Here is a 14,221-nt window from a genome sequence, read left to right as displayed (position 1 = left end):
AACATACAATTGCATTAAATAGAAACAAAAGTAAATGAAGAATTTTAAAAGAATTTTTTCTCCAAATTTCAAGGTTTATAACATAAAATTAAAAAAAAAATCTTGGAGAGAAATTGAATCTCCTAATGAGTTTTGAATGGAAGTGCTTAAGTTGTATTAGAAAAACAACTTAAAACCTCGTAAAAACTTATTCTTTTATCTTTTTAAGTCCAACTTAAGTTAAAAGAAAGAAAGGAAGTCGTATATGGTCTTTTCTTTTAATAGTTTTTTCCTATATTCATGATGCGTCTTATCTTCAATGTCTTCATAACTAATAAAAAAATAACAAAGATAATATACGAAAGAAAAAATTTATTGATTAAAGTTGATTAAATATCACAAAATTATGAAAAAATAATAATTAAGTAGAATGTAAGACCCACCACAATTTCTAATTAATTTAACCATAAAGAAAGTATGTGGATTTTTTATTAGTAACATTTTTCAACCTCTTTTCAACAGGATTTGATGTTTTGGGCCGGGCTGAACCTAGCCCAGCCCACATCCGCTCCCTGTCTTCTTTCTTGGTGGATTACGCTGGTAGCAGGTACAGCTTCCATCAGCGAAAGGAACAAAACAAACACATCGCAGAAAACCTTCAATTTCCGCTTCCTTCAATTTTGGAACAAGTTTATCGGTTCTCAACTTTAACTACCACACTCATCGAAAAGACCCTTGCATCTTCGCACAGGTTTTAAATGTGCGAACAATCTCTAATTTGCTTCTCAATAATTACGATTATTATTACCAACAATTTCTGATTTTCAATTTTGTAGATAACAAAGATGGATCCGAACGCGGTGAAGTCCACTCTGTCCAATTTGGCGTTTGGAAACGTAATGGCAGCAGCTGCCCGTGATTATCAGAAGGTAATTTAATAATTTTTCACTTCACAATACTATTACCTTTACGATTCGCATAAAAGGAAACAGAACTTCTCTGTGATATGTGCGTAATATCGGAGAAGCTAAATTTATGCATGCCTCACAATTCATGTGGTTGTTCGTGACAACCTAGGTCATAACGCAATTCATTCTTCCCTTTTCGATGCTCATTTTCATCATCTGATGGTCATATGCTTACAAACATTAATGGAACTAATATCCTACATTGCATCATGTTTTGTATATTTTAACGGGAGAATGTTATCATATTGTAATTTTTTTTTCACTTCTTGAATCTGGCTAGTCATTTTCAAGTGTTTTTTTCAGTCGCAAATAAAATTGAACTACTAATGCTGGTATTTTGGAATAATGCCGTGTTTAAGAAACTTACCTTGGTAAATAGTTTAATACTCTGCTTTTTGGGACAGTTTTCGAAGTCTACGATAGGAACTTGAGTATTATGAGGTGATTAAGTCTCATATGACCAATAATATAGATGTTCGGTGTAGTAAGTATTTGGTTATTCTTTCTTAATGGTTAGCTTTTTGAGGTGGGTTCACCTAGTGCTTGGATACTTATCAATTGGTGTTAGAGCTTGTTGTTAGTGTCTCGGAAAGGGTTACCAACTGTAGTGTCATAAAAGTGAGAAGCTGCCAAGATGTTGGCTATTAGGGGCGGTGCTATGTCGGAACATGTGTTCTATGGTGAGTTTACGTCTAACATCAAGTATTTAAATGTTTGGCTTTCCCTTTTTATTAACTAACTAGCTTTTGAGGATAGGTTCCCTTAGTGCATGGATCATCAATTTATGGTAGCAACTTGGTAATATGGGGAACCTAAGTCCCACAGTGACTGGTAGGTAATGCTTGTTGAAGTATTTAAGTGCTTGGTTCTCCCATCCTAATAATTTGGATACTTATTATGTGTTGGCGAAATCCCACATCGGTAGCTTGGGATTCTCGGTGGGCTATTTAGTTTTTGGTTCTTCCCTCTTCAGCTAGCTTTTGAGGGTGGATTCCTCAAGTGCATGATACTTTTCGCACTAATTTCTTGAAAGTATTTTGTTGTATATAATTGAAGTTGTGTTTTTGGATAGTCTTATCCATAAAATCTTTTTAGGAGAATAAAGTAAGATTATAACATGTGTTGAGCTTTTCCACAAGCTTCTTTCAACTTATGAACCTTAGCTTTTGGAGAGGTTCAAGCTAAACGTAAAGAACTTCTATAAAAGTTAATTTCAGCTTATGTGAAAAGCTCAATTCATTTTATCCACTTGTTTTCTTCTCCTGTAAGTGTTTATAAAAAGTTTATTTGTAAAGCGCCTTACTGTTACTCATATATGTTAACGTTTTTGCAAAATTTCCTCCGATGATTGTTGTTGTGTATAAATCTTATGTTAGCAGCTACATACTGATGTAATGTTACACATGCTATGATCCCTGCAGGAATTGCTTGCTCAACAGAAGGCAGAGGGATCAAGTTCGGTAAATGAGGAGGTTGACCTTGATGAGTTAATGGATGTATGTTTTGCAAACCTTTCAATCCCATCCTATATGTGTGCTGTGAAAACTTTTCAATCTCATCATATACGTTCAGTAACTTCTTCCTTATGCTGATTTCAGGATCCTGAGTTGGAAAAGTTGCACGCAGAAAGGATTGCAGCTCTTAAGGTGGCAATCTACTTTAAGTACCAAGATGCAAATGATGTTCAGATTTATGTTTTTACTTGTTTTTGTTTATAAATTTCTTTGCTATTCACAACTTAATTTGTATTCAATAGAAAGAAGTAGAGAAACGAGAGGAATGGAAGAAGAAAGGTCATGGAGAATACAGGGAAATAACAGAGGGTGATTTCTTAGGCGAAGTCACTGGAAGTGAAAAGGTGATTTGTCACTTCTACCATAAGGAGTTCTATAGATGCAAGTATGTTATTGACTTAAATATTATTATTCCTTGTGGCTCAACATCTTTCGGTCTCCATTTCTGACATGCAAGGATACATGTGTCTGTTATATTTCCAGGATAATTGATAAGCATTTAAAGTCCCTTGCACCAAAGCATATTGATACGAAATTCATCAAGCTTGATGCAGAGGTCAGCATGAACCATTCTATAGAGAGATTTTGGGTTTTGCCTAGGGGTTGAGTCAATGTAACTGTATCCTTTAACATGTTTTATTAATCCAACTGTTTGACTTGGTAAAGAAATTGAATAGAGTTCACTATTGAAAATGAAATGCAGAATGCGCCTTTCTTTGTTACAAAACTGGCTGTGAAGACTTTGCCTTGTGTCATACTGTTCAGGTGAGGCCTAAATCTGTGCCTTTTGGATCTTGGTCAATCGAGTGATTCACTATTAATGAGTGTGTTATTGTTTCCGTTAGGTCTCAGTAGAAAAAAAAAAGATGAGAATGGAGTTTAAAACCCTAAAACAATCTTTATCTTCAATATCACCCCCTTCCCCTCCAAAAAAAAATCAAAACAGAAGCTATAGGTGTAATGTGGCAAAGTAATCCCGGGTGAAATCAAATTCTGTTGTTAAGGAACTATTCTGACAGAGTAATATTGATTTGTTACAAATGAGGATAATATTGATTTGTTATATCAGTATAATGGCTAACGACTAGGTGCTTTTTTTTTTCAGACAAGGAGTTGCAGTAGATAGATTGGTTGGATTTCAAGATGTGGGAGGGAAAGATGATTTTACTACAAGAACACTGGAGGCTCTGCTGATAAAGAAAGGTAGTGCTTTTAATTAACCTTTTCGTTTCGTAGGGACTGGAAGTTTCTTAACTGTCATTTGACAGGTATAATTGCCGAGAAGAAAGATGAGGATGATGAAGATGATGAATATCTTGACAGTACACGCAGAGTCGTCAGATCCTCCACAATTGCTGGTTCTGATTCTGATTCTGAATAAAGTTAATCAGTTAGTGGCTTCATTAACGAAGAATCTGCAGTTTATCCTCTTCATATCTTTTGGATTTCGGGCTTGTATCCTTGTTACACTTTTGGTTTTTTGCTTTTGGGAAGTGGTTTGTGTCCATAGCAATCATGCGGAAACGCTACCTGGCGACCACTATTCTATGAACTTGTCCCTCTAGGAATCGCCTAACGTATCTCCCATCCAAGGGTGCAAAAGGTTGAACATCATTTGTAACAGAAGAAATTGATATAGATTTTCTAAAATGGATTTAATTGTTCATGCGAGTGCAGTACAAAGATACTGGATATGGGCCAGTGCTTGAATTGTTTGCAGGAACTGTGGTATCAAACTTGAGGACATTTTTTCTTTCTGTATCCTGTGAAAGTCTTGGCACACTCTGTTAGGGGGCTTGAAACTTCATTACTATTACTACACTACTGTTGTACCAAAAACAAAAGTGAGTGCATTATGAATATAATTATATCATTTATTGTTACATCAAAATATATGTTTACACAATAATATCCGTATGTAAAATATCTCGTTATCATAAACTCACATCTTGTTATCATCATCTTGTTATGTGAAAATTGTTTATATTTCTATCTTAAAAGATATTTAAAAAGTGGGATTATATTTTATGTGAACATTGCTTATCTTTTCTTCGTAAGTATTAAACAGGTCTTGTTTTTGGCAAGCTAGTGGAAATGTTACTTATAACTTGAAAAATTAAATTTTCTTTGAAAATTATAGTTATTTTACTAAATTCAATTATTTGATAAAATCAGTTTTTGAATTTGTTAATGAATGTAAAATAACATGGAATGATATGTTCATGCAGTCAAAAAGGCTACTTTAGGCAGCATTGGAAATATATATATATATATATATATATATATATATATATATATATATATATATATATATATTGAGATTATTCATTTGCCAAAAGTTTCCGTTAGGGTTAAATAAACTTATAAACCAATAGCTAAAATGACTACACAACTGTATTTTTACTCAAAAATCTTCTCTCTCCATAGTGTATATTTACTGAGTGCTCTCAGGACGATTTTGTTGGATAGATGTTAATACTTCAAAGCATTTTTTATCCTCAAAATCGAGAAATAGAATGATTCCCAAATATTTATTTTAGATTGTTTTTTAATACAATTTTCAAAACTATATTACATAAGATTAGGGATGAGAACCTCGGGCTACCGAGGAACTGACTCACATTAAAATTTGTTTTGTTGCTTGTTTCAGTTTAAAAAATATTTGTAAATTTTTTTAAATCTTTGAGTATCTACAAATATATGAGAATATTCTAAAAAAGATATTTTCAAAGTTTTAAAAATGAAATACAAATAAAATCATAACAAAAAACAAATGCAAAGAACAACCAAATAAAAGTTGGAACATAAGTCCAAATTAGCAGTAATATTAAAAATATAAGTGCTTAAAACATACATTCAAATAGAAGTAATTTAAAAAATAATTCTTACAAAAATCACATTCTAATATTTATGTTTTTTTAATCAATATCTTCATTTTGATCATTTAATTTTTGAAATACTTATGACTCGTCCAACAAGTTACAAGTTAGAGAGTATCAATTTTTAGGTCTAGTTAGGCAAAAATGAAACACTTGGATGAGAATGTTCATCCTGATAAGTAAATATATTTAATTATGTTTCTACCATAGTTGTAGGGTATTCCTCATTTTGCACAAATAGAAACACCGTTGATGCTTTAAGAGAGACTCTTAGAGACTGCTAGGGGTATTGTGAAACTCTTATTTCTCCTTCTTGAGTCTCCTTCTTCATCCATGAAGGTTTTACTCCTTTTGGGTTGGAGAGGATGATGGATTACGAAATTGAGACAAATATGCTAATGAGAGGCACAATTGGGGCATGAAGTAGTTGTCAAGAACCTTGGGTTCAATTTTGTAAAAACTTTAGGTTCTCCACCATGGAGAACAATTTCTATTTGTTGATATTAGATGTAAAAACATTATTCTTGTATAAAACTATATTGTTAAAATATATATGTTTTTCCAATTCAAGTTAGTATTTGATTTCCATGCTTCATGCTTGATTTATGATTCTTGAGGTGTTGAAAAATATCTTTAGAATCTAAACTTGAAATTGAATACCTAATGGATACTTGTATCTAACAATAGAACTTGGTTCGTTAGTAATCCTAGATTTTTGAAACTAATGCATGATTTAATTTTACTTGCGGAAGATTCAAGGGATTGAATCTTGACGAGTGAGCATAGACTCTAAGAATATGATTATAGTATTCTTGTGAGTTGACCTTAACATGAATATGGATTTGAGATAATTTAGAATGCACGAGAATGAAGTGGTTGAAGTCTAATATTGACAAATTATAAATACATTATACTAATTTCTTGTTAGACACTAACTATTTGATAAAATACCAAAAAGAGTTCCATTGTGTTTTGGTGAACTTTGTTTTAAAATTGAATTATAAATTGTGAGAGTTGTCATGTATTACACAAGTCTTTGTAAAAAAAATAATATTTATTACTTCTTACGTAGGACCGGTACACTTGTCCCGTTTTTCACTAACAAGTTGAAGTTTATGTTTCACTTGGAGTTGAATCTATAAAAACTTAATTTTAACTTGTATGACTTGATTCACCTTTGGTTCTTCTTTCCCATCATAGGTTTCTTGAATAAACGCATAATAAGATTAGAGAAAATTACTGATGACAATGAATGACAAAATGACGATTAATTTTTTTACGATTGTATTTTAAATTTTAGTTTTAATGACGATTAATTATTTTACAATTTTATTTTAAATTTTAGTTTTAATTAATAGCATGGGACAGAAAAGAAATTAGAAAAGTTAAACATTGATACGTGAATTATAAACGATCTAGTCAACTCAATATTCAAAATCCGAAATGCCCGAATTGTATGTACAACTTCTAAGAGGGCAAGTGCTCACAAAAATTAAATCAAACTAATTAAATACTAATTTTCTATTTTATTCTCAATTGATTGAATAATTGATTTGATAATTTTTCTAAATTAATTAAATTTTAAATGTTTAATTTAGTGAATATTTTCTTAGAATGATTTATGTTTAATTGGTTAAAGGAAATTAAATATTTGGAAAAATGTTGTTTGATGCTATTTGACAATTTGTATAAAAATAAAATAGTCTTAACAAAAATTATTTTTTATAATTTTAAAATAAAAAAATATAGTTATGAAAGATAATATCAAATAATAAACCGAAACGAAAGAATAAAGACACCTTTGTCGCTCGGTGCCTAAAGTGCACTATACTCCGTTTCAATAAATGAGAGTTTTCGATGAAACCGACGAACCACGCGAGCTGATTAGATGCGTGGGTCAGGGGGCTCATAGTACCTGCTAATACAGCTATGCAGTGGAAGGGAAGAGCATAAATCGAACCCATGATTGAAAAAAAAAAGAGATATCAAAATACAGTGTTCTAAATATTTTATATAAAATATTACCTTGTGCTATGACTATCATTTCACTTGTCAATACATGTATCACAGCCATATAATAACTTGTTTTTTTTTTTTTAATTTGTATCCATATCAACTTCTAATTATACAAACTATACGATTTTTTTTTTTACAGTTGTGACCAATTGAATTTAATTTACATATAACTATTAGGAAAAATTTACGTGGACCTCTGTTAATTGTTGTACACCCTTCCAAGACTAATTAAAAAAATAATATTTTTTACCTTTTTTTTTGGTTGATTCATCTTAAATTATTTTATACTTTAATATAAAAGTATATTATTTTATAGGTGTTAAATAGAAGTTCAGGGAAAAATATGCGTGTGTATCACGATCCTAATCATTATAAACATATTTACAAATAATTATGGTATTTTTACAAAAAATTTACATGAGTTTAACTACTTATCCACAAAACTGTAATGTGGCAAAATTTATTACAAGTTTGTAATGGAGTGATATTGTTTTTTGGTGCAGATTATGTATGTGTATTTGTTCAGACGACAAATCTATTGAAAGGGTACAGAATAATTATGAGGATAAATTTTCTGTTGATTTATTTAATATAATTAAAAAAAGTGTTGCTTAAAGTGAGTTAAATAATATTTTAGAAGTGAAAGAAAGTTAGCATGGGAGAGATGAATGGAATAGCCTTACGTTTCGCCCAAACTCCTACTTCCATCTCTCACTGTATCTTCTCTTCTCCATTTAGAAAATGGCGAATTCGTCAATGGCCAATCGTGGAAGCCTCGCTGTCTCTGAAACAACAACCTATTTTCAGTCTTCTCTTCTCTTCTTATAACTTCTCCCTCTCTCCTTTCTCCTCGTCCCCATCGCTTCCATTAGGTCATTCTTTTCTTCTGTCTCTCTTATTCTTCACTTTCTCCTCTCTTTTGCATGCCATCATCATTCAATTGTCAGGTTTTTGCATGCATGCAGGGCATTTGGGAGCGCAACGTTATTTCTGCAATCGTATGACGAGCGAGTAATTCTCCTGAATACCCGGCAGAAGCTAAACACGAAGCCGAACCATGTCTGGACCCCTTTCTCCAAAGACATGTCAGTTTCATCTTCATCATTTTTTCTTTCTGTCTCTTCATCATTCCATTTGAATACAAGTTCATCAACACATATATGTTTCTTGTTGATGCTGCCATTGCAGCTCTTGAAAAGTGTGATCGTGTTGGCTCATTGAAGAAGAAGTTGAGGAATTCCTTGACAAAGAGTAGGAGAAGAAGCAGCAGCAAGGTTATGTCGATTGAAATCGAGGATATCCGCGATGCTGGAGAATCCAAAGCCGTTGACGAGTTCCGTCAGGCTCTTCTCTTGGACGAACTCCTACCAGACAAGCACGATGATTATCACATGATGCTCAGGTCACCTTAATTTTCTTGCTTAACCAAAGTTTTTATATAATTTGCTTTCGTTCCACGAGGTTTGGCCATGTATATTTCAGAGTGGTGGAAACTATTCACTAATGCTATTCTTATATTAAAATCTGCATTGATTAGTTCATTCTCATTAAATCATTTATTCATTCAAACTTGCATTCGTGGGGTCTATTCCTACAAATAATTGTTGTAGAGTATATGTATAAACTCAGATATGTTACTGTTTACATCTTGATAACTTTAGGAACCAATTTGCATATGCAGAGATTTTCAGAGTAAAGAAACACTGTTTTTAACTCAATTGGTCTGCATTTGAACAGGTTCCTTAAGGCAAGGAAATTTGACCTTGAGAAATCTAAGCAAATGTGGTCTGATATGCTTCAATGGAGGAAGGAATTTGGCGCTGACACCATCACCGAGGTATTTGTTTCTGAACAATGATATCTGTGAGATTTCAGGGGATTTGTTACTAGTTTCATATACTTGACCATTTTTGTTCCCAGTTGTTTATTGTTTTCTCCTTTTTGCTCACTCATTTTTGTGCCTTTTATACTAGGACTTTGAATTCAAGGAACTCGCTGAAGTCTTGCAATATTATCCTCAAGGACATCACGGAGTCGATAAAGATGGGCGACCAGTATACATTGAGAGATTGGGCCAAGTCGATGCCACCAAGTTGATGCAAGTCACAACCATGGAGCGCTATATCAAATACCATGTCAAAGAGTTCGAGAGAACATTTGATGTGAAATTCGCAGCTTGCTCCATTGCAGCAAAGAAACACATCGATCAAAGCACAACCATCCTTGATGTGCAAGGAGTGGTACGTGTAGGAAATAGTTTATCCATAAGCCAATCCAATTTTGAAGTTAAAAACAGCATGAAAATTAAACTTTCCATCTTCATTCACTTCACACTTTCAAATGAACCTTCATATCTATGAAAAAGAGAAAAAGAACCGTGAAAAATACTAGAAGATGATGAAAACTTGTTAGTTTTAATGTCACAGGGCCTTAAGAACTTTAACAAGCATGCCAGGGATCTTATCACATGCCTTCAGAAGATCGACGGAGACAACTATCCTGAAGTATGTTTTTCTTCTTTTTTGCTTAAATTTATAGAAAGTTCAGTTGCAAATAAATATTGTGGATTACTGAGTTGTAATATCATAAAATTGGTGCCTTCATTGCAGACCTTGAACCGCATGTTCATCATCAATGCAGGTTCTGGATTCAGAATGTTGTGGGGCACTGTTAAATCCTTCCTTGACCCAAAGACCACATCAAAGATCCATGTGAGAACAAACACCTAAATCTTAAACATCTGCCCGTTTCTGAATATAAGATTTCATCTGATTGAGCTAAAATTTCTCAGGTTCTTGGCAACAAGTACCAAAGCAAATTGCTTGAAATAATTGATGAGAGGTGAGTTCATGATAACAGATATTTCAACATTGTAGTATCATGATTTTCCTTGTGCGACTACTATTTTCCATCTTTTTTCTGCTCCATAGGTGTTATTCTAGTATTCAAAGGCGTTTATCACCATTGGTTTAAGGTTCTTGACAATGTTTATAATGTAATGGTTTTGCTTTGGCAGTGAGTTGCCAGAGTTTTTGGGAGGCAAATGCACTTGTGCCGATCAAGGAGGCTGCATGCGCTCTGATAAGGGCCCTTGGAAGGATGAAGAAATAATGAGGGTGGAGTTGCAATTCCTTTTTCCCCTCTTTTCATGCTTTCATCTTAACAATTTGCGTTCCATCATGCATTTGCAAGTTTATGTGATTAACATGTATCTATGTAAATACTTACTTCCAGATGGTTCAAAATGGCGAGCACAAATGTTCAAGGAAATGCGAGGCTCCAGTCATGGAAGACAAGACAACTTCTGAGGTGATACAGCAAAAGCTTTCATTTCATACTGTACACACATTTTTCTCTAGAAAACAATTGTTGATTTTTTTTGTAACCTTTGGTTCCTTTTGTTATTGATTAACATTCAAACTAATCAATAAGCTTGTTTAGGAACACGAGACTGCCAAGTCGGAAGCAAAACTCACTCCACAATTGTCTTCTGCCTTTTCTGAGGTATGCTATCATAATATCTTTCATAACAACCACCCTTGATATAGTTAACAATGGAAATCTGCAGATCCGTGTCACTTCCTTACCACGAAAAATAACTAGTGGGGTTAATGCACAAGGAAAAGCTACTCACATTAAATTGGATAATTATACTATGGTGTTGTGAAGTAAAATTGGTATCTCCAATGTAGACAGTGCACCAGGGAGAATGAGACCTTGAAAATGAATATCTTTAGGGTATCTTGTAGGTACAAAGTGGTAGAAGAAGGATTTTATAAGTTTATGTATAGTGGTTAACTATGTAAAACAAGTTGAGTCACCCTGTCTGATGTAATTATATATATATAAACACAATTGTTTTACAGAAGATTAACTATTCTGTAAGTGTTTGCTTGAAAAAATAAATAAAAGTGGGCCTTGTTTCCTTAACTTTTAAGTACTAAACCTTGTCAAAATATAACAGGTTGCTACTTCCAAGAGCTTCAAATACGAGGACTATGTCCCCAAAGCTGAAAAATCTGCTTGGAAAAAGGTAGCAGACAACGACCGATATGCAGTATCCAAAGGTAGAAGTGAAATTTGTTTGTTTAGCTGTATTTTTATAGTAATGCATATTCCTAATGACAGAGAAAAGTGTAGGTGGAGCAGATTTATACGCCATGGATTCTTTCAAGATTCACGAGAGAGTGAACTCACAGATTTTCACCGGCGTGATGGCCTTCGTGATGGGCATATTGACAATGGTGAGGATGACGAGGAACATGCCGAAGAAGCTGACAGACGCGAACTTCTACTCGAACTTTGGTGAATACAAGGGACAGGCCAGCAACGACCAAATGACCGTCCCTGCCATCTCTGCTCAAGAGTTCATGACTGTGATGAAGCGCATGGCTGAGTTGGAAGAGAAAATGAGCAACATGAACAACCTCGCCATCTGCATGCCACCTGAGAAGGAGGAAATGCTCAATGCTGCTATCACTCGCGCAGATGCATTGGAGCAAGAACTCATGGCAACCAAAAAGGTAATAAACAGATCAATAATTCGTTATTTCTTTGCATTCACACTTCAAAAATAATGTCTCCACTCTGTTGTTAGGCTTTGGAGGAGTCCCTTACTAAGCAAGATCAGCTTTCGGCTTACGTTGAGAAGAAGAAGAAGAAGAAGAAGTTGTTGGTACGTACACCTCAACTACATACCCATCTTTAACGTAGTTAATTATTTGTTGCTTAATATAAATCTTGTTTTTTTGCAGTACATTTGGTAAATTTAACTGGGCTTTCATTCTAGACACTCGGCTTTCCGAAGACTTCCCAAATGCCATTTTATTTCTATATTCATAAAATGTTCAAATTTTGAACACTTTAAACGAAGCATGTTTGCTAGCACTCAAGGATTGGACTTTCTCTCAATGTATATAACAAATATGAGTAATATACAAATTCATTTTGATTTTTTTCTACATCTATTATATACTTCTTTTTTCTTATTATATCAAATATATACAAAATAAAACTTCATAATTTCTTAAGATGATTAATAACAATTTTAAAAAAATGAATACAAAAAAGTGTATTCATGACAAAGTCAACATGTTCAAACGTGGCCTGTGGGTAACGAGTAATGAAATGCAAAAGAAGTTCCTATTTCATTTCATACAAAATATACAGGCATGATTGTTTAGCTTTTTTCATCAAATAATTACTTTTTTTAAAAAAAAGAAAAAAATCACTTTGTTATGTGCTATTACAGTTTTTCTTGAACAAAATCAGAAGCTTAAAATATTAAACTTAATTAGAGGCTATTTGAAAGACTTCTCATCAAATTAGTTATTGAAAAAAATGTATAATTATAAACAATGGTAAACCAGCTTCTACTTTTTAAAAATGTCTAAGAAATGCTAAATTAACTATTTAATAGGGGTGCGTTAATGTATAATCTTTGAGCTGAAGTTACAGTCTGCTGGTCTATTGATCCAAACAACACAGCTTACTCCAAATTAAAATCAATGGAGAATTACACGAAATTGCTTTTAAAATCTTTCTTCGCATTGATGGGAAGATTTTGAGAGAAACAGTAACATTCAGAATAATATATATATATATATATATATATATATATATATATATATTATTTTATATAATTAGATTTTATTATATTTTTATAATAATATAATAAATAAAATAAAATATAAATAATTAATAAAATAATAATATTAATAATATATAATAGTAATATAAAAATAACAACAACAATATTAAAATAACAACAATTTATATATTATTTGAACATATTTTACACTAATTTATTTTATTTAATCATCCAATTTTTTTAATTAAAATATTTATTTTTTTAGTTTATCAAGTTTGTTACATCGTTCAAAAATTCTTACAAATTTTTCTTTTAAATCCTTTCTTCTATTCTTTCAAATCTTTTCATCCAAACAACATCACAATTCTTTCTTCATCACATCAAATCTCTCCATTCACTCCCTCTAAAGTTCTCTCTCCAAACCAAGCACACAATGTTAGAAAATAGTAAAGTAAACTAACTACATATTATCCTAAAAATACAAAATATTTTTCTAATTTCAATTCAGAATCATTATTATATTAATTCATAAAAATTGATAACACAATTGTTTATAAATACTAAACTACATGTCTACTAACATATATGTTTTATGAAATTAAATATAATATGCATTAAAATTATAAATAATAAACTTATTATCTAAAAAAGAGTATGAAATATTTAACTGGTAGACAGGACCAAAAATAAGTTAATTGGCGTGGTTTTTATTTCTATCAAGGAAAATAATTTTTTAACAACATTTTATTGACAAACTTTTAATAATGCACACATAATAATATTTTAATGGATAAAAGAAATATTTGATATAAGTTGAAAAAAAATTGATGTGTTAAAGTCCAAACTTTGTTGAACTTTGTAAATAAAAATTGTTACTTCTACTAAACACAATTCATATGTAATTATTATAGTATCTTTTTAAGTTATTCTGACTTTTTATTAACACGGTCTAATCCGAGTGACACCCAAAAGGTTTGTTTAGGCTTATATGTGAAAAGTATGAAAATGAAAAAAGGAAATCATTAAAAGCTAGTTTACAAAAATAAAAAAATGCAGTTACTTAAATTTGAGTGTAAACTAATTACAGCTACCATGTATAGCTGACAATTATATTTTTCCTATATGCTTAAAGCACAGAAATATAACATGAATTGAGTCTCTCCTTTTTTTTTTTCAAAAATAATGAACTGAAGTCTTTTTTTTTTTTTTTTTTTTTTTTAAATTTTCATTGCTCTATACATGTTACACATTGCAACTTTGTCATTGCTCAGAAAC

The 14,221-nt window shown here is 31.9% G+C and overlaps 2 protein-coding genes across 5 annotated transcripts; both read left to right on the top strand.

Moving 5' to 3' along the window:
* Positions 1-535: 535 nt before the first annotated feature.
* Positions 536-4,352, top strand: PLP3B (thioredoxin domain PLP3B-like protein). 3 transcript variants are annotated; one of them, XM_028060678.2, is made up of 9 exons: positions 536-739; positions 816-908; positions 2,369-2,443; positions 2,546-2,593; positions 2,704-2,846; positions 2,945-3,017; positions 3,165-3,226; positions 3,567-3,664; positions 3,730-4,352. In XM_028060678.2, exons 2-9 carry the CDS (start codon positions 825-827, stop codon positions 3,840-3,842), a joined length of 696 nt encoding a protein of 231 aa, XP_027916479.1. In that variant the 5' UTR covers positions 536-739; positions 816-824; the 3' UTR covers positions 3,843-4,352. The 3 variants fall into 3 exon arrangements, with proteins under 3 accessions (XP_027916479.1, XP_027916480.1, XP_027916481.1); XM_028060679.2 differs by having other exon boundaries at positions 579-730; XM_028060680.2 differs by having other exon boundaries at positions 583-739; positions 825-908.
* A 3,708-nt stretch (positions 4,353-8,060) lies between these two features.
* Positions 8,061-12,317, top strand: SFH12 (SEC14-like 12). Of its 2 annotated transcripts, none has more exons than XM_028062776.2 (15): positions 8,061-8,228; positions 8,322-8,441; positions 8,545-8,758; positions 9,094-9,193; positions 9,330-9,596; positions 9,783-9,860; positions 9,966-10,067; positions 10,148-10,197; positions 10,373-10,472; positions 10,591-10,665; positions 10,798-10,860; positions 11,321-11,423; positions 11,506-11,879; positions 11,954-12,031; positions 12,111-12,317. In XM_028062776.2, exons 2-15 carry the CDS (start codon positions 8,414-8,416, stop codon positions 12,120-12,122), a joined length of 1,644 nt encoding a protein of 547 aa, XP_027918577.1. In that variant the 5' UTR covers positions 8,061-8,228; positions 8,322-8,413; the 3' UTR covers positions 12,123-12,317. The 2 variants fall into 2 exon arrangements, with proteins under 2 accessions (XP_027918577.1, XP_027918576.1); XM_028062775.2 differs by having other exon boundaries at positions 8,062-8,228; positions 11,497-11,879.
* The last annotated feature ends 1,904 nt before the right edge of the window (positions 12,318-14,221 follow it).

The sequence above is a fragment of the Vigna unguiculata genome, chromosome 3 (assembly GCF_037176805.1).
Source record: "Vigna unguiculata cultivar grain cowpea cultivar isolate G323 ecotype 2 chromosome 3, ASM3717680v1, whole genome shotgun sequence".
Classification (NCBI taxonomy): domain Eukaryota; kingdom Viridiplantae; phylum Streptophyta; class Magnoliopsida; order Fabales; family Fabaceae; genus Vigna; species Vigna unguiculata.
This window is presented reverse-complemented; position numbering and strand designations above follow the sequence as displayed.